The sequence below is a fragment of the Bos indicus genome, chromosome 21 (assembly GCF_029378745.1).
Source record: "Bos indicus isolate NIAB-ARS_2022 breed Sahiwal x Tharparkar chromosome 21, NIAB-ARS_B.indTharparkar_mat_pri_1.0, whole genome shotgun sequence".
In the NCBI taxonomy this organism is placed as follows: domain Eukaryota; kingdom Metazoa; phylum Chordata; class Mammalia; order Artiodactyla; family Bovidae; genus Bos; species Bos indicus.
Window position 1 is genome coordinate 29,880,314 of NC_091780.1, and position 20,629 is coordinate 29,900,942.

At 43.6% G+C, this 20,629-nt stretch overlaps 1 protein-coding gene across 2 annotated transcripts in view; it reads right to left on the reverse strand.

Moving 5' to 3' along the window:
* LOC109575699 (neuronal acetylcholine receptor subunit alpha-7) overlaps positions 1 to 20,629 on the reverse strand; it is a 139,706-nt gene that overhangs the window by 58,358 nt on the left and 60,719 nt on the right. For both annotated transcript variants that reach the window (XM_019983984.2, XM_070775290.1), the window contains exon 4: positions 18,478 to 18,587. In XM_019983984.2, coding sequence (XP_019839543.1) covers positions 18,478 to 18,587 — 110 coding nt within the window. The remainder of the gene's footprint in view (positions 1 to 18,477; positions 18,588 to 20,629) is intronic.

The following is a 20,629-nucleotide window of genomic DNA, read 5'->3' on the forward strand; positions in this document are numbered from 1 at the left end:
CAATTTTTCACCAATTAAAAAATAATTTAAAATTAAAAAAAAGACCTCACACAAATCAACAATAACAAAACAATGCAATCAAAAATAGGCAGAGGATCTGAATAGATATTTTTCCAAGGAAGACAGAGAAATGGCCAACAGGAACATGAATGAAAAAAACATGTTCAGCATCACTTATTAGGGAAATGAAAATAAAAACCATGAAGACATATCATCTCACATCTGCCAGAATGGCCATCATCCAAAGGAGAAGAAATAACTAATGTTGGAAATGACATGGATGAAAGGCAATCTTCTTACACTGTTGGTGGGACTATAAATTGGTACAGCCACTATGGAAAATGGTAAGGAAATTCTTTCAAAAATTAAGACTAGAACTACCATATGGTCCAGCTATTTTATTTCTGGTCATTTATTCAAATAACCCAAGAACACTAATCTGATTAGATACAGTCACTTCTGTGTTCACTGCAGCATAATTTACAATAATCAAAATATCATAACAACCTAAGTGTCCACTGATGGAGAATGGATAAAGAAGACACACCCACACAATGGAATACTACTCAGTCCTCAAAAGAATGAAATCCTGCCATTTGCAACAATATGGATGGACCTTGCAGGTTAAATAAGTCAAACAAATATGGTAATATTTCACTCATGTGTGGAATATAAACAAACTAATAATGGAACAAAATAAAGCAAATACAAACTCATAGGTACAGAGATCAGATTAGTGGTTACCAAAGGCGAAGAGGGTTTGGAGGATGGGTAAAATAAGTGAAGTGGGTCAACTATATGGTGGTGGATGGTAACTAGACTTGTAGTGGCCATCACTTTGAAGTGTATACAGATGTCAGATTATAATGTATACTCCAAATTAACAGACTGGTTCCAAATAGGAAAAGGAATATGTCAAGGCTGTATACTATCACCCTACTTATTTAACTTATATGCAGAGTATATCATGAGAAATGCTGGGCTGGATGAAGCACAAGCTGGAATCAAGATTGCCAGGAGAAATATCAATAACCTCAGATATGCAGATGACACCACCCTTATGGCAGAAAGTGAAGAACTAAAGAGCCTCTTGATGAAAATGAAAGAGGAGAGTGAAAAAGTTGGCTTAAAGCTCAACATTCAGAAAACAAGGATCATGGAATCTGGTCCCATTACTTCATGGCAAGTAGATGGAGAAACAGTGGAAACAGTGGCAGACTTTATTTTTTGGGGCTCCAAAATCACTGCAGATGGTGACTGCAGCCATGAAATAAAAAGATGCTTACTCCTTGGAAGAAAAATTATGACCAACCTAGACAGCATATTAAAAAGCAGAGACATTACTTTGCCTACAAAGGTCCATCTAGTCAAAGCTATGGTTTTTCCAGTAGTCACATATGGATGTGAGAGTTGGACTATAAAGAAAGCTAAGCACCAAAGAATTGATGCTTTTGAACTGTGGTGTTGGAGAAGATTCTTGAGAGTCCCTTGGACTGCAAGGAGATCCAAGCAGTCCATCCTAAAGGAAATCAGTCCTGAATGTTCATTGGAAGGACTGATGTTGAAGCTGAAACTCCAATACTTTGGCCACCTGATGTGAAGAGATGACTCATTTGAAAAGACCTTGATGCTGGGAAAGATTGAAGGTGAGAGGAGAAGGGGACAACAGAGGATGAGATGGTTGGATGTCATCACCGACTCAATGTACATGAGTTTCAGTAAACTCCGGGAGTTGGTGATGGACAGGGAGGCCTGGTATGCCTGAAGTCCATGGGGTTGCAGAGACTGAGCGACTGAATTGAACTGAACTGATGTCTATAAGCAACCATGGAAAGTGAAAATTCAATATAATAAATTGCTGTAATTAAATGAAACTCTTAAATATAAATTTAATAAAACATTTATAGAACCTGTATGCTGAAAATTATAAAATACCCATGAAAAAAAATCGTAAGAGTTAAACCAGAATCAAACATTGGGAGAGGCAATGTAGTATGTCAATTCTCCCCCAAATAATCTGTCGATTTAACAAAGTGGCTATCAAATTTCCATTAAGATTTTTTGTCGACATAGACAAGGTCACTCTGAATTTATAGAGACATAGGCAAACGAACTAAAAGAGCTAAAACAATTTTGAAAAATAAGAATAAACTGAGAGGAAAAACACTATTTAATGTTAAGCCTTACTTAAAACTAAAGCAAGCAAGACAACATCACACTAGTTGATGGAGGGACACAGATCCAAAGAACAGAACAGAGAACCCAACAGCAGACCCACATAGATACACCCAACTGACTGTGACAAAGACTTAAGGCAATTCAAAGGAGGAATATTACAACCTTTTCAAAGAAAGGAGTTAGACAACCTGGAGAACCATAGGCAAAAAGAATTCTGAATGAAGTCTCACACATTATACAAGAATTCACAAAAATTAACTCTAAATGAATCACCGACTTATATGTAATCCTTAACTATAAAACTCAGAAGGAAACAGGAGAGACTCTTCAGGACACAGGGGTAGATTAAGATTTCTTAGACTTGATACCTAAACACAACCCATCAAGAAGATTCATTTAAATAAAAATGTTTAAAACTTTACTCTGTGAAAAATCCAGTTAGGAATGTGACAAGCTACCGAAGGATAAAAAGTATTTTCAACAGATATCCAACTAGACTCATAGTTAGAATATAATATATAAGAATTATCAAAATGCAAAAGTAAAAAATAAATAATAAAATCAGCAATGATCAAATTAGAAAAAAGGCAAAATAAATGAACAGATACTTGATTAAAGAGGATATGCACACCTAATACATAGGAAAATGTTCAACATTTTCCCATCATTAGTCATCGTGGAAATGCAAACTAAAACCACAATATTACTACATACCTATGAGAATGACCAAAGTAATAAATAATGATGACATCAAATCCTTGTGAAGATGCAGTATAGCCGAGTCATGTATTTCTGAGGAGAATGTAAATGGTACAGGCCTACTGAAATGGATAGGTAGTTTCTTATAAAACTCAACAGCTATGAATTATACAACCCAGCAACTGTAATCTTGTCTAATTTATATCAGAGAAATAAAAATTTATGTTCACATAAAAACCTGTACATGAATGGTCATAGTAGCTACATTTACAATAGCTTAAAACTATAAACAACACAAATGTCCCTCAACGAATGGATATTTAAACACACGTTGTATATCTATACTATGGAATGTTATTTAGCCCTTCTCAAAAGGTTAAGAGTTCATTTACATAATATTACTGAAATGCCATAATTATATATACATCAGTTCAGTTCAGTTCAATCGTTCAGTTGTGTCTCACTCTTTGAGACCCCATGGATTACATCACGCCAGGCCTCCCTGTCCACCCCCAACTCCTGGATATGTGTGTGTGTATATATATATATAAAATGACACCACTATTGAGGGAAGAGGGGGATGGAAATGAAGCAATTAGACTTTGTAATGGCTATCGATACTAGTTGAACCATGAAGACTTTTTTTTTTTACTTGCCCTTAGTCTGAAGTTGTTTTTTACGTTAAGTGAGGTAAAGGATCAACAAAGCCAAGACAAAAAGAAAATCACAACATCCTCTGGAAGGCCAGGAAGAGGCCACTTGCCACAAGTCTTTAGAGGCACTCACTGGAAGTCTAGGGCTTCCCTCGTACATCAGTAGTTAAAGAATCTGCCCGCAGTGCAGGAGACCTGGGTTCAATCCCTGGGTCAGGAAGATCCTCTAGAGAAGGAATGGCAACCCATTCCAGTATCCTTGCCTGGAAAATCCCATGGACAGAGGAGCCTGGTGGGCTGCAGTCCATGGGGTCTCAAAGAGTTGGGGGTGACTGAGTGACTAAAACTTTCACTTTCTTTACTGGAAGTCTATAAAATGGAGCCCATTCTGTGTTCTGCTTACTAAGAACATCAAAGGAACTCTGTTATAGTCATAACACATCTTGCCTGTTGATTACAAAGTGGATAAGGAATCCTGTAATAATTCACTAAAGTTCTTTGAAACTACTGCATCCTGGGAAAATGAAAAGCAATACCCAGGTAAGTACCAGAGAGAAGCACTCAGATGGTTAGAATCAAGTCCCATTTGTTCTTTCGTCACTGGCCACCAATACTGTAAGCATCCTTCATCATTCAGTTTCTCTCTCTCTCTCTCTCTCTAGACAGCAAGAGAGAGACAAGAATTTAATTAAGGTTATTGTATGGGCTGAAATTCCTGATATCAAACTCCCAAATTCCTCCTAGTTTCCACCTAATTAAAGATATGCAAGTATATCTTGGGTATTCATGCCCTGTAGGTCAAAGTCTATCAAAGTTTGGTCCACGGGCCACTATATTCCTGAGCTGTACTCCACATCTGCTGTAGCCTACCCTGGGAGGGGTGGGGAGGTAGAGATGAAGCCTCCACCGCTAGCAAGTACTTAGGAGCTTCTTAGGCAGAGCAGAAGTCAGAAAATCAAATCAGAAAAGTCAAAATGAGTAGGAGGATCGAGAGTACCCATATGGGCTGCAAGGACTCAGAGGACTACCCCAAAGAAAACTCTGAGCAGCCTGGGAATTTTTAAAGCTCACTGTCTCCTCGTGAACCTTCTGACAGGTGCAGGAGGACTGCAGATATTGCTAGCACAGGGGCAGAGCGGTTCTAGGTTCTAGATCCTGGCCCTGGAACTTCCCTGCAGCAATGGTGCTTCTGGTTACAAACTCTTTTAGGTGCAATAGCTCAGATGCTGAAGAGTCTGCCTGCAAAGCAGGAGACCCCAGTTCATTCCGTGGGTTGGGAAGATACCCTAGAGAAGAGAATGGCTATCAACTCTGGTATTCTTGCCTGGAGACTCCCATGGACAGAGGAGCCTGGTGGGCTATATATAATCACAGGATCGCCAAGAGTCGGACACGACAGAGCAACTAACATTTTCACTTTTCTTATGTGCTTTGATGAGTTTTTAATCCCAGACAGGCAAAGATGGATGAAATTCATAGACTTACTATATACTCATGTTAGACAAGGAAGCAAAGACATAACCTTAACAGAGACAGAACAACTGTTAAATTCAGCTCTCATGGGCTGGTGCAGTTGTCCCAGATTTACCCCTCAATATTTCACAGTTATCCTCCTCACTGTTTTCCATTTGCTTCCCTGTTAGTCACTGATGTGCAGCTATTATTTCATCTTCCTTACTCAACTCCAGCTCCAAGTCTGTCAGCAGAATCTATTTTTAAGCCAATAATCAACTAGAAGTAACAGGCAGCCCTTGTGTCTTCCTGCTATATTTAGATCTCTTATTTTTCATTTTTTCTCGTCTGTGCTCTGGCTACACCCTCCAGCAGACTGCTGACCGAAGAGATACCTGCTATCTATGCCTTCTGTTTGACTTGGACGTGGATCTAACTTCTCAACTGCAAGTTTATGTTTGCTGCAGTTTTCCTGTGGATTGTGTTTATCCAATCATTAAAGTTTCCTTTTAGTCTTGCCTTATAATGTGTTCCATGAAGAATCAGAGCTGAATTTAATATTGTTTTTCTGACTCTGTTAATTTGTTTCCTTTTTTTCAACATGGATACAAACTAACGTGAACTGTTACTAAACCTACCAAATTAATCCATCCTTGCCTACCTGGGATTAAAAATTATATGGTATTTTTCATTCAGCAAGCTGCTGGAATTCATCAGGGTATCTGCATTCTTATTTACATGTAAGATCTGTCAGCTGTTCCTGTCTGTTGAGACGTCTTCACCATGCTACCTGATATGTGTTAGCTTTATAAATTTTCCACTTTTTAATCCATGTTCCAGAATAATTTATTCAACATATATTTATCTATTCCTTGATGCTATGTAAAAACGTACCTTTTAAAATGTAAATATTTTCCAAACTTTTCCACTTTTATGTATTTTAAGTCTATCCTGATTTTATACCTCATAGGCATATTTAGTAATTTTTATTTCCCTACAAAATCACCTGCTACCATCAGGTGTTCAATTTATGTATATGTTCTTTCATTCATTCACTTTTCAGATGTTTTCAAAGAACTAGATTTTCATTTAGAATTTCTGTTTTTATAAATGCATACATTTTTGTTTTAGCCTTGGAAAGATATCAGATTTAGCAGTATTCTTATTCAACAAATAAAAACTAAAGACAAAGGACAAGAAAAGAAACAAAATGAGTATCTTTTGTATTTCTCAAGTTTACTGAGAAAACAGTGTGATCCTGAACTGCTAAATCTGCTGTCTTTCTGTGGCATTTTACAGATATACCTACTTCGATGGCTTTATTTTCATTATGTTCAATCATTTTGATTAAAATCTATCTTATGAACATGTCATAAAGTCGGTTTTTGTTTGTTTGCTTTCAACCAATTAGAGAGTTTATTTTGTTTTGGGAATTGTTATGGGACTTAAACCTACTTGCATTTTTCTAATTAGAGATTGTCTTACTTTCTGCTATTCTGTAAGCTCTTTTTACTATTGATATTGCTTATTTTTCTATTCAGGCATTAGGTGCACTGACAATCTTTTATTCCTTATTTTGTGTCTAGTGGTTTGGAAGCTATTACCACTTCTTTTCCTCTGTTGGCTCCTCAGATATTTAACACACTGATTCACTTGTACCGTTTAAAGTGCCGTGCCTTTGTGCATCTAACTAAGGTATGCGTGTCATTCACGGGCCAGAGAAGCCCCACAGCAAACTTCTACTGTTACTGCTCTGTGTCTCCATCTCTTACCAACCATATCTCTTGCTATTATTCATATTTAAAATATTGTCAAATATTTAAACTTAACTATGACTTTCAGAGGTTCTTTGTTAACAATTTCAGACTGTACTCCAGTCAGTATTTGAACCAAGATTTTCTCTCCCATTTCTTCCCCAGCTCAGCAAGTTGGAGATCAACTGCTGACCATGAAGCCAGCACCATAGGACTCCCTCTGCCTCCAGCTCCACCTGAGGAGTTTTGTTCCCAGAATTTCCCAACCCTCCCCAGCTACCTGGGGGAGGCAACAAAATTTTCCTTGGTTTATTCTTATATTGCTGAAATATATCCTTGAGTAATGCTTTCAGATGGAACTGAAATGACTTGAGTCTTTACAAACTTGAAAATTTCTTAGTTGTTTTTTTTTTTGTCTGCTGTGGTGAACTCTTGTAGTGTATTTTTCATCTTATTTATAACTTCTCTTTGGTTGTTGTTGTTCAGTCACTAAGTCATGTTGGATGCTTTGCAACCCCACAGATTGCAGAATGCCAGGTTTCCCTGTCCTTCACTATCTCCCAGAGTTTGCTCAAACTCATGTCCATTTAATCAGCAATGGCATACAACCATCTAATCCTCTGTTTCCCCCTTCTCCTCCTGCCTACAGACTTTCCCAGCATCAAAGTCTTTCCCAATGAGTCAACTCTCCGAATCAGGTGGTCAAAGTATCAGGGCTTCAGCTTTATCATCAGTCCTTTGAATGAAGAGTCAGAGTTGATTTCCTTTAGGATCAACTGGTTTGATCTCCTTGCAGTCCAAGGGACTCTCAAGAGTCTTCTCCAGCACCACAATTTGAAAGCATCAATTCTTCAGTGCTCAGCCTTCTTTATGGTCCAGCTCTCACACCCATACATGACTACTGGAAAAACCGTAGCTTTGACTATATAGACTTCTGTCAGCGAAGTAGTATCTTTGCTTTTTAATATGCTGTCTAGGTCTGTCATAGCTTTCTTTCCAAAGAGCAAATGTCTTTTAATATCATGGTTGCAGTCACCATCCACAGTGATTTTGGAGCCCAAGAAAAGAATCTGTTACTGTTTCCACTTTTTCCCTATTTATTTGCCATGAAGTGATAGGGCCAGACACCATGATCTAAGTTTTTTGATTGCTGAGTTTTAAGCCAGCTTTTTTACTCTCCTCTTTCACCTTTATCAATATTCTCTTTAGTTCCTCTTCACTTTCTGCCATTAGGGTGTAATCATCTGCATATCTGAGGTTATTGATAGTTTTACTAGAAATCTTGATTCCAGTTTGTGATTCAACCAGCCGGCACTGTGCATGACGTTCTCTGCACATAACTTAAATGAGCAGGGTGACAATATACAGCCGTGACATACTCCTTTCCCAATTCGGAACCAGCCCATTGTTCCATGTCACTGTTATCTTCAATAAAAGACTATAAATCATACTAAAAGATAACTGGAGCAGTTTAAATAGGATACTCCTTCATAACAGATTGGTATGGAATGTGAAGGAGAAAAGAGAATGATAAACTCTATGGGTTATGACCCATAAGCCATACTGCTGCCCCAAACAAGCCAGAATTACTGGTGCTGGGACTGAATCTCTCCATCTAGAGCTGAGTGCCAAGCATTAAGGCCTCCAGCAATCCCCTACTAAACCAGGGCCATGGCCCCCAATACTGCATCCACTCACTCTAATTTGCTGCCTTCCATGTGCTTTTTGCCACATTCACTTTTGGTAAAAACAAACAAACAAACCTATGAATAGAACATAGTCCCTTTGACAAAGCTCACTGGCTAGAGGCGAGAAACCTGAGTGTTAAACTGTATTTGCCATGTGACATGACGCTGAGAAACACTAAGTTCTCTGAGGTCCACTGCATCCCAGAGGCAGAGACGGCACAGGGTGTCAAGGGCAGAGTCCTGGAGGAGAAGTCCGGCTGGATGGATCTGAATGCCTTACTGTACTTCATCCTGGCCTAATATCCTGTTCATTACCATCTTCCTTGAATTTAAAGCAATGCATTGGGGGTCCTGCAATATTTGTTCCCTTCCAAGATCATCACTCACTGTCTGCTCTAAGAGCCCCTAGCCGTGGCCTCATCTAGAGCTTCTGCATGAGATGTCCTGTCCTGTCAGCTTCCAAGCCTTCATCCAACTGTTGTCTCCTTGTAGCCACTTGTCCTGGGAGGACCACATACATTATTACCTAAGCTGGGCCACTCTTAAAAGTGAAAGGGATACAGTTAATAGATGTGCCAAGACTGCCCCCAACAGACGGGTCCTATCTGGCCCCTTCCCAGAAACAACCTCTCCCCCCTCCCACTAGATGACGATCTCTCTCCTCCAGAGCTTTCTAGATGCCAGACCCCTGACTCACATTATCTTTTCTATAGGATGATCTTTTCTGTAAGATGAGCCCTTGTCTTAGACCCATGATGAGGTCATCAAGTGTTGCAAAAGTCAAAGGTTTGGGAGTTTGTCCTGTGTTTCACACACACCAACACCTTGGTTCTGTGTTTCAGAAACAGTTTCTTTAATTGTGAGGGAGGAAGAGTAACTCCACAAGACTTCACTGCAGTCAGAATTCAGATCAGGTGAGCCCACCAGGATACAGCCATGTGTGACTGACTACAAATGCCTCAAGGACAATCAAAGTGTGTCCTGAGACGATTCCCCTGAGCAGAACCGACAGCATCAGCTACACACCCGCCTGGAGGCCCTGCCCCCCAGCCTGGTTCCTCCAGATTTCAAGGCACGCCGTGGACACACTCAGCTTGACCTGGCCCCTGCACAGCTGAGGTCCTGAGGGCTTCGGAAGAGAACCAGCAACCCCACCTACCAAGTCTTGTCCTTGTCAATCACAACTTCCTTTGCTCTCCTTCCTCTGTGTGGGCGGCCAGTGAGCATAGCCTGGGTGTGTGTGTGGGTTTGTGTGTGTGTTAAACTGCTTAGTCATGTCCAACTGTTGTTACCCCATGGACTGTAGCTGTAGCCTGGGTAGGCAGTGGAAATCCTGTAGGAACCCCCATAGCAGGCTGGGGAGAGGGCACAGTGAGAGCTGACCTTGGCCCCGCCACTTCTGCAGGAGGCTTTGGAGGATGACCAAACTCCCCATCGAATTCCTGTCTCACCTATTTACTACACAGACCCTTACAGCCAAGTTGGCTCCGTGTCTGATGCTAGGAAGATCAATAAACTCATCTGCCAAAACCAGTCTCTTGGGCTGGATGGGTCTCACAGCCCTCAGGGTGCAGGGAGCAGAGGGCTTTCTGAGGTAGCCTGGCACCACGGGTAGGAAGACAGTATTAAAGGGCCACCCTGGATGCAAAGCTGTCCCTAGAAAACTCTGCTGGCTGCAGTGCCTGGCTCTCTGAAATTCTGTTCTAGCTCTCACCCAGCAGCTTGCATTCTGTCATTCCAAGCTGGCCAGCAAGGGATTTGTTCAAGGAAAAGTCGGTTGTCGATGATGAGGAAAGATCATCAAGAAGTGATGGTCTGAAAATCCTTCAGTGGCTCTGAAATTGGGAGAAGCCAGGCTCACTCCTTCCAGAAAGAAAGAGAGGCTGAGACAGAATGGCCAGAGAAGGTCTGAAAATGGAGTCTATTCTGAGGGAGGGAGAGAGGAGTGACTTCAATTTGTCTAACTTGTGGGAAAATAAAACACAAGAGCTCTAAAAGCACGACTAGAGGCAAGTACTCTGGAGTCAGGCATGTCCTGCTGGGGGATCTCAGGGAAGTGGCTGAACTTCTTTGTGCACTGGTTTCCTGCACTTGGGATTCCCTGGTGGCTCAGATGGTAAAAAAAAAATATGCCTGTGACATGGGAGACCTAGGTTTGATCCCTGGGTTGGGAAGATCCTGTGGAGGAGGGCATGGCAATCCACTCCAGTAATCTTGCCTGGAGAATCCTCATGGACCTAGGAGCCTGGTGGGCTACAGTCCATGGGGTCACAAAGAGTCGGATACTACTGAGCAACTACGCACACACACATTCTTGCCCTGAGATGTGAATGCTAATGCAGACTTTGGAGCCATTCAGCCCTTTGCAGAGAGAGTGGAGCAAAGCAAGGGCACTAAAGATCTGCAAGTGCACTAAAGATCTGCATCCAAATCAGGATGAGGCAGCCAGGTCTCTGGGCTTCCAGCAGCTGAGTGAGTATGCACATCCACGTGCCCTCCATCCCCTGATTTTACCAAGATACTGGAGGAACAAACACAGATAAAACACAACCACCGCCGTAAGCTGGGAGGGGTGTACAAGCAGAAAAGAAGCGATAATAACTTCCAAACAAGATAACCATGGGATGGAAATCAGTTGCTAGCAAGTCAGAGAAAGAATATGAATTGGAATTTTGACTGTTACTGAGAGCAAAAATGGAAATGCAATCCTACAGAGGCTCTCCTGTCTCATTCAAAGTAAAACCAAAAACCCAGTAGACTTGGGCAGCACCCGTTGTTATCTCTGATCCTCTCACCTGATTCACGCCCACCAATCTGGCCCCTTCTGTTCCAAGGACAGATCTAGATGACAAGTTCCTGCCTCAGGGTAATCCAAAAAAGATACATCTTGTAAAGATAAAATCATGACACACAAATATAAAATGAACATATTTGTGTCAAAGACGTTTTTTAAGTCATTAATTAACGAGGGAAACAGCAAGGCATGAAAATCCAATTCTGACGAGCATCCAAAGGGCAGACATGGACACAGGCGACCAGGAAGGCCGATCCCATCTATTCACAGAGAAGTCAGTCCATCAGACAGAATCCATTTGCTTCTCAATGGACTGGAATCATTTCCATCACTACCAGTCCGAGAACTTGCAAAGTTGAAAAGTGGTTCAAGGACCATGGCCTCCTGACCACTAGAGCATCTGATAACCTGGGAGGTGCGGGTGACCTCACACGAAGATGCCACAGATGCCCGCTTATCTTTCTCTCCTTCACCATTGTATTTATTTTATGATGGTAATGATGTTTTGCATTTCAAAGCCTTTCACCATCTTTCCTGACAAGCCTAGGTGCCTGTTCTTTCTGCCAAGAGCATTCGTCTCCCTGATTGGCCTCTCTCTCCGGTCTCACAGCCCACATCTGGCTCCAGCATGTGTGAGGCTCCCTCCCCAATTCTTACAGCCCTCAAAACTGAGTGCATGTTCTCCCCCCTCTCTCTCCCTTTCTCTAGAGTGCAGGGAGTTTTGCCCATCTTGATGGCTGCTGTATCCTGGGATCCTAGAACAGTATATGACAACAGCATGTAAGCCTTCATTAAATATTGGTTGAGCAAAGAGACAGATGAAAAACAAACATCAACAGCAGCAGGGGTGAGAAGGGGGAGGTCTGGATGGACACAGGTTGGCAGGTTCCACTCACTTTCTAAACACTGCTTTGCCCTCTTGCCACGTCACATTATTTACAAACAGCCTCCCTCCAGATTAGATCAGATTTGATAACAGAGGTTCTATCACAGCATTCCCCAAAGCCTCCTTCTCTAAGAACCAAAGCTGAAAAGTTACCTTTGTTCACCTGGAGATTCCTGTCCCCATCAAGAGACATGATGTCCTTTTAGTAATACCTCCACCCTGACCCCCACCCCCAGACCAGCCACAGCTGCATGATGGGCCTGGGAGCACCAACTCCAGAACCCCCTTCTGGAGCCAATGGCAGCGACAGCACTGAGTCTAAGATATTCATTCCCTAAGATCCCATTCCATACATGGACTGTTATACCATGATTTGACCCAGGGGAGCAACTGCCACTCACAAGGATGCAGGTCCCTGCTCATCTTTATCACCTTTGCTACCTACCTGCCTCCTCCACTTTGCCTGAGTCCCAGGATGCTTCCCCATCACTCAATCACTGCTGCCCTCCCCCCAAGAGCCAGGATGGGATCTCCAAACAGGCCAAGGTGAAAACAACTGGAATTTCAGTGGCCAGCTCACCTGTACTGAGTTGACCATGCCGACAGCCATTCTGCCCATGTCCAAGGCCCTGTTCATGCATGGGACAGGCAAGCAGAATGACATTCCTGGAAGCAGCTATCAATCTATCACAGAAGGAAGTTGGCAGATAAGCATCCTGGACATCCCCACTGCCCATAGCAGTAGCTTTTTAAAGTATCCTGTATTGGTTTCCCTCCCTCCCCTGTCCCACTTAGTCTCTCAAATTATGTGCACTCAAATCCTCATCTTGGGCTGATGTCCAAGGGACCCTAAGACACTTAGGGAAGAGAATAAATTCTATGTCACTGGTGACTCATTGATCACAATTGCAAACCCTTGGGGGTCAGATCACACCACCCTCCTCTCCCTCCAGGCTCTGCCGTCAGCCACAGGGTCAGGGGGATATGTGACAGAAAGAGGGCTGGGGCCAGAGGCCTGCAGCCTCAGAGCCAGGCAGGAACCTGCAGATGTGCGAATGTGGTTTTGCACAGCCTATAAAAAGAAGATGGTTGATACCACACACAGTTCTAAAAATACAGAGTCAACAAAAACATCAGCAAATTACATTTATCAATGAAGATTCCATTACTGTCACAGGATTTTCTGATGAAACAGCTCAAGAACTGAGAAGTCTAGAGAGACTGAGGCAGCCACCCAGGGCTGCACAATGTAGGGGTGGCTGAGATGTTGCTGGGGTTCAGACTTTTCTCTGCAAAACAACGCTGATACCAGTTAGGCCTTTCATTCCACCCAAAAGGCACTGTAGCTTTTCCTAGGTCATGACTCAATCTGAGGGAAGCCATTCGCCACACCATGAGGACATTCAACTCATAGAGAGGCCCATGTGTATAAGAATTAAGGCTCCTAAGGGCCAACATCAACTTGCCAGCCATCTGGGTGAGTCATCTGGCTGGATACCCCAGTCAGGCTCCCTGTTGACTGCAGCCCCAGCCAATACTGGGCTGAAACTTCATGAGACCTGGAGGCAGACCACCTACTGGACCCCTCCCCAAATCCTTAAGCCACAGCAACTGGGAGAGGTTACAAAAATTCTTCTTATTTTAAATTTTGGAGTGAGTTGTCCTGCAAAGGCAGGAACTACAGCAAATACCATTTGTCCCAATTAGGACTGGTTGGGATTCCTTTACCTGATGACTGGTACTTTTTATAATTTCTGGAAAATTCCAAGCCATTATTTCTTTAAACATTGCTTTTCCCTCGTTTTCTCTATTATTTCTATCTTAGACTCCAGTTAAACACTTTAAGAACATCTCAGTCTGTTCTGCAAGTCCCAGCATTTCTCTTATTTTTCATCTTTGCGCATCTCTTTTCTACGCTCCGTATCGACAGCTCATTGTGTCTTTCAGTTCACTGTGAACCATCTGCCATTTAACCTATTACACAGGTTTCTGGTGTGTGGCTTTCACTGAATTTTGATGCAGATTATATTCATGTAACTATAACCACCATAAAGTCAAGATACAGACACTCCCATTATCTCAGAAATTCCCTCATGCCCCTTTCTTCTGTCCCTCCCAGAGGTAACCATTTTATTGATTTGTATCCCCTATTCTAGAACATCAATAAATGTAATCACACAGAAGATTAAAAGCCAAAAGGAGGGAGGAAAATGGGAACAAGCCATCCAGAATCGCTACTCACTTTGAGTAAGGTTGTGTTCAGACAAATCCTTGAACTGCAGGCTTAAACTAAAGCAGAATGAAGCAAGCAAGAAACCACTGGGTTCATCATCTAGCAGGGATGCTGCTATTAGCCCCTGTCCTCCCCTCACAGCCACCCAGCCAGCTGGTGGGCAATAAACTTGTTCACCCTCCACCAGGAGAAGAAAGCAGCCCCTCTCAGAAATGATGCAGAGACCCTATTACGCAGTGGCCCAGCCTCTTCAAAGCACAGAAAATGGATTCTATCTCAAAAACCACGTGGGGCTCACACCTTGACTACAAAATTGAGCTGGAATAGAAGGAGAAATGTTACACACATGTTGGTGATGTTTCCCCTGACGTGAATCAATGCTTCCCTCCAAACCACGGCTCACACAGAAGGGTGGCACGTCCCCTCCTTCAGGAAATGCCCCCACCCTCGCCACATATATGTAATGAAACATCGCATGGGCTCACTGAGGAAATACATCAGTTTGAGAATCTTATACATCAGTTTGGGAATCTTTGGCTGGTGGAAAGTACTAAACTCAACATCTCTCAAAATCTCCCATAACAGAATATCAGAAGGTCAGGGTCTCACTAAACTCAGGCCTGTTTTTGCTCCTTCCCGTGTTCATTTCTAGACTCAGATACCTAGGCTCATATCTTCCAGGCTGCCAACGTGACTTTCCTCCTTCTCTTTCTTCCCTTGTTGCCTTTGGCAGCTCCAGCATCACACAAGCCGTCCCCCTGGCTTCTCCGCCTCTTGCCTGTACCCCACCCTCCTTCCATCTTGTCTGTACACACACAGTTGTGAGGTGCTTTCCAGGAGCCCATGAAGCTGGGGGGGAGCACCTGCAGGCGGTGGGGCACAGGAACCTCTTTCTAGGAGAGCATGTGACAGAGGGAGGTGTCTGGAGTCAAAGGGGAGTTCAGTTGAGGTCTGGGGGTGAGAGAAGGTGAGAGCCCCACACTGAGGGGGGCAAGGATAAATGATGGGAGTTGGGGAACATCCCTGAGCTGACCAACAGCAGATGAAAGGGGAGGCAGCGAAGTTTGGGGTGGTGGTGTCCACACATACCTGGGGCAGGAGGAGTGGCAGCAGAGAGAGCCCCCGGAGGTAATAGGGTCACACTGCCTCTCCCTGTCCACCTGGCCCCACAGGCGCCCTGAACTGAGTGCTCCTTCATTATTACGCATGCCTGCTTTGGTCCTTCCACTCCTCCCAGTCTTCACTCTGACCTTCCTGTGTTGTCACTGTCCCCACTCAGTCTGGACAGCTGGTCTCCCCAAGGCAACCTCCCTGCCTCCCTCCCTGGTTCCCTGGAGAAGGGGACTGATTTCTCCTCCCTTCTCTGGACCCCTCCCTACTTTGCCCAACAGGACCAGGTGAAGGGCTGGTCTGAATTCCTACTCTGGGTCCCTAAGGGCCAGGCAGCCCCCACTTCATGCCTCTCCAGAACTCACCAGGCCACATGGAAAAGGCTCAGGAGGGGAAGAGGCACTTGAGGTGGTGCAGCTACAGCCCCGATTGAGCTCTGCCCACAGCGCCATCACCATCACCATCAGCTCCGGGGGTGCAACCCCACACAGAAGCTCATCTGAGCCCCAGCCACTGCCTGCTGCCAACATCTCATAGAACAGACAAGCAGCCATGCAGGCCCAGCCAGCTCCCATGGTGAGAAATAAAAGGCATAGTGTTTTTTTTTCCTTAAGCCATTAAATTCAGGGTCACTTAAGCAGTGAAAGATAACTGATGCTCTGTCTCCAGCTGGCTTCAGTAACTTTTTAACCTTCCTACCCCACACTGTGCTAATGTGGACATGCCAGCCATGTAGCCAACAGTTACTTTAGGTAAAAAGTCCCACATCTCACTTCTCAGAAGAAAATTAATGCAGGAGAGGAGGCAGTCTCTATAGACACTGTGCTGCAGGCTGGTGCAGGCAGTCAACAGGTATACGGAAAGGAGAAGAAGAGGGGAGATGGTTATATGGAGCTCCAGGGGAAACACAAGAAGAAGAAGGAGATGGATTATTCCTGGAGGCCTGGCCCCTGGTGGCATCTGTCAGAAAGAGATGGCTGCATCTTTGTTCCTTGAAATTCAAGTATGTGTAGAATACTTGGGAACTCGTCATTAGTTAGAATGTCATGAATGCCAAACAAACATTTACTGGGGTTTAAGATCTTACAAGTAAATCATAAGAACCATCACTTAAAGCTTAATTGTTAAAAATTCTACCATACTTATTTTTGATTTCAGTTGAAAAAACTGCATTGGGAACAGTGAAAAACATTATTGGCATTTCTTTTTAAAATGTCAAACCATCTTACTTAAAGCTGAGATTCTCATCCCCGTGCCTTTGAGCACACAACTACCTTTACAGATTGTTCACTCTTTACTGAGTACCACACCAAGCGTGCTACATACATCTGCAGTTCATTCTTCCAGACTGTGAGGTTGGCACTTACCCTATTGGGCAAAGGAGGCATCTGAGACTTACAGACATAGCAAATATCATGGCTAAGATTTACACCCACTTAGTCCATCCAAACCCTTGTCCTTAACCAGTCAACGGCAATATTGCTGTTATAGACTGAACTGTCTCCCCGTGAAAGTCATAGGCTGAACCCCTAACTAATTCACACGCTCAAGTATCTCCAAGTGAAACTGCAGTTGGAAGCGGAATCTTTAATGAGGTAAAACTAAGGTAAAATGAAGTCATCAGAGTGAACCCTAATCCGGCGTGACTAATGTTTTCACAAGCAAAGATGAGGACACAGACACACACACATGGGGAGAGCATGTAAGGACACAGGAGAAGATGGCATACACAAGCCCTGGAGAGAGGCCCCGGGAGAAACCAAATTGCAGACCTGAGACACCTGGGACCTCCAGCCTCCAAGAGAAAACAAATTTCTGTTCTTTAAGCCACCCAGTTAGTGGTTATTTTGTTCTGGCAGCTCTGGGCAACTAATACAGCCCCTAGAAAACAGAGGAGCCAAGGAGGAGGCATGGGAACTCATGTGCTTCTACTCAATAGGGGACTGCTTTCTCAGACCTGAGACACCTTACAGAACTCAGCTGCTGGAATTAAGTTAAGGTACTGGAGAGTGGTGGCAAATCAGCAAAGATAATCTTCTAGAGACAGGCCCAAGGATTCAAATGAAATGTGATACCAGGAAGAAAGACAGAGAATAAACAGTGGATACGAGACATAAAATCACTCAGCCTTCTGGAAGCAGTCCTCGTAGGACAAACCCATCAGCTGGTGCTGAGGGATCACTGTGCCCACAGGGAGCAGCTGATGGCAGCACTGTTTTTGTGAGTCACAAAGGTGCTGGGATTCCTTTTTTCCAAGAGGGACCAGAGACAGCAGCCGTCACTAGGAAATAGCTTTCGTGAGTATTAAGACAGTTATCACATCCTGTATCTTATTGGAAAGAGAGGCTCTGGGTTCCCTTAGTTTACTATGTATTTAGCAAGAAATTTTAGTGCTTCAAGAAATTTAATCTGCCTGGATAGATACCCGCCATGTGGAGTGGGCTTCCACTCCACAAATCAGATGGCCTTGGCTGACTGACAAATCCTTCCTTTCCTGACCTCAGGAGACGGACTATTAGAAGACGACGACTGTCCTTCTCCCATCAGGTACAGGCTTCCGAGTGTGGCTAGAGATGAGTCTCCTATGCTTAGCTGCCCCGCAGTGCTCTCAGTGCACAATGGCAGTGCATTAAATGAGGACCTGAGTCCAGACAGTGGACTCCAGCCATGTATCCTGTTGACCAGCAATTTCTCTTGCTGTGACTGTAACTGCTCATTCAGAGGCAAACTTATGACCATATGCAAAAATGTCTCAGTGCCAATATGTACACAAGTACCTACAAATCTGTAATGCACAGCCCTGTGAACACAGCCATTGAGGGCAGCGTGTTGGATGCTGCAGGCCTGCGTGCTGGGACAGAATGCCAGACATGGGACGGAGCTGCTTCCCACAAAGCCTCATAGGAATCCATAATCCCAAATTATATAGATAACATACCCAGCATTTCTATAAAATATTCAAACATACTTGACTGTTAAAACACATCCAAGAATAAACTCATTTCTTTCCCTTTTGTCCACTGAGCTTACCTGTTGTAGAGGAGAATGTCTGGCTTCCAGATCTGGCCGTCTGGGAAACGAACCGTCTTCACGCCTGGATACTCGGATGCATTCCACTGTAAATAGTGATCTGTCCAAGTCTGACAAACACAGACGGCAGCATTAGCAGCACTTTGCTTTCTTGCCTGCTAATATATCTTATGAGAGATTATTAGATAAGTTCAAAACCAAAAAGGGTTCCAGACACTCATTTACATAATTGAGTTGCTATCTGTAAAATATATGGAAACTGGGAATTAAATAATCCTTACTAAATGACCATGAATAGCATAAAAATCACATTTAAGATCCTGCTGTCACCATGACCATAGTCAGAGGGTAGCATTAAAGTTAATTCCAGTCCACTGCATGCCCCCAAGCCCTTCTCTCCTGTAGCAGATGGATTTTTTTCCTAGCCAAATGAAAACTGTTTCGCTTTCAAAGTTTTGGTTGGACAAATAAATTCATTATTTCAGTTAGAATAAGAACTAGGTTGGAAAAATGTCGAAGATTTATTTCCATACAACAACTTCATGCAGCTGCAGGGGTACCTCTTAGAAATGTCTAAGGGCCTATATTTAGATTTGAATTATTATTTCCAGGTAGGAATACTGCTTCTGACACCACAACTCAAAAATGCAAACATGGGCATTGGTACTAAAACACTGAATCAGGACACGAGGGCACAGAGTAAGACTCAGGAAATATTTATAAGCACGTGAACATGAGTGTGTCTCTCTGAAATTGCTTCTTGAGGGATCTTTGTAAGAGGAAGGTCCATTGCTGGAGATCTCTGCCCCCAGACCAGGCACCCCAGAGCTACCTGAGGTCCACTGGCTTTGTAAAGACTGCTCAGGTAGGCCCCCACCTGCACTGCTGGGCAACCAGCAGCACCCAGCCAGGACTGCAAGGCTGCCAGGTTTGGACTTACCAGCTCCTACAGGTGTGCATTATCAGAGCAGATGCCATAAAGGCCTCCATCCTGTATTCAGTCCCCCTGGAGCTACCTGCTATGAGTGCAAACTTTCTCAGATTTAAAAAGGTATGTGATCCAACACCCTAAGCTGGCCCAGGGGCAATTCCTCATAATTAATCATTATTTCTGCAGCAAAATATGCATATTTATACTTAAATACCTTGACTGAATATCAATTTGATTTTAGACCTGATCAGTTTGATATAAAGTCATAAAAACAAAAACAAACAAACAAAAAACCCTGTCATGTTCAGAGCTGCTGAGATTTGAGAATTGCCACCAAGGGGTTGTGGGTCTAGAGCTACTGAAACTGGCAATAGCAGTCAAAGGGCATGCCCTAGAGATGCCACCATCCTCTGGAAAGGGCAGAGAAGCATCCCAGTTAGTCAGAGAAGAGGGAATATGCAGGTAAGTATCAGCATTTCTCTACTTTCAATACTTCGGCCACCTTATGCAAAGAACTGACTCATTAAAAAAGACCCTGATGCTGGGGAAGATTGAAGGCAGGAGGAGAAGGGGACATGAGCTGGTTGAATGACATCACCAACTCGATGGACATGAGTTTGAGCAAGCTCTGGGAGTTGGTGCTGGATAGGAAAGTCTGCTGTGCTGCAGTCCATGGGGTTGCAGAGTCAGACATGACTGAGTGACTGAACTGAACTAACTGATCAGCATTTCAGAGTCATGGACCATGAGGAGGAGGATATATTGATACTTAAATTGTTGAAGTATTCCTGGTAACTCAGTGGTAAAGAATCCACCTGCAATGCAAGAGATGTGGGTTTGACCCCTGGATTGGGAAGATCCCCTAGAGAAGGAAATGGTGACCCTTGCCTGGGGAGATCTCATGGAAATAGGAGCCTGGCAGGCTATAGTCCATGGGGTTGCAGAAGAGTAAGACACGAACTAAACATCATGTTGCAGTATCACTGGGGGCATTTAGGATGGTGACCCACCTGGCCGATGTTTCTAAATTAGAAGTGTGTGGCCGGGGGAGGACAGGACAGCACAGCACCCAGAAAGAGCCCATCTCGTTCAAGTGGTTTTGCAGGAAGGCCTGGGAAACCAGCCATGCTGTGTTTGCTCCAGCGGCTCCAGCTATGCCCCCTTTGCTCAGTGTTCGCTTCTTTTCTCTCTCATGTTCTAGGCATAAGCCCTTCTATGCCC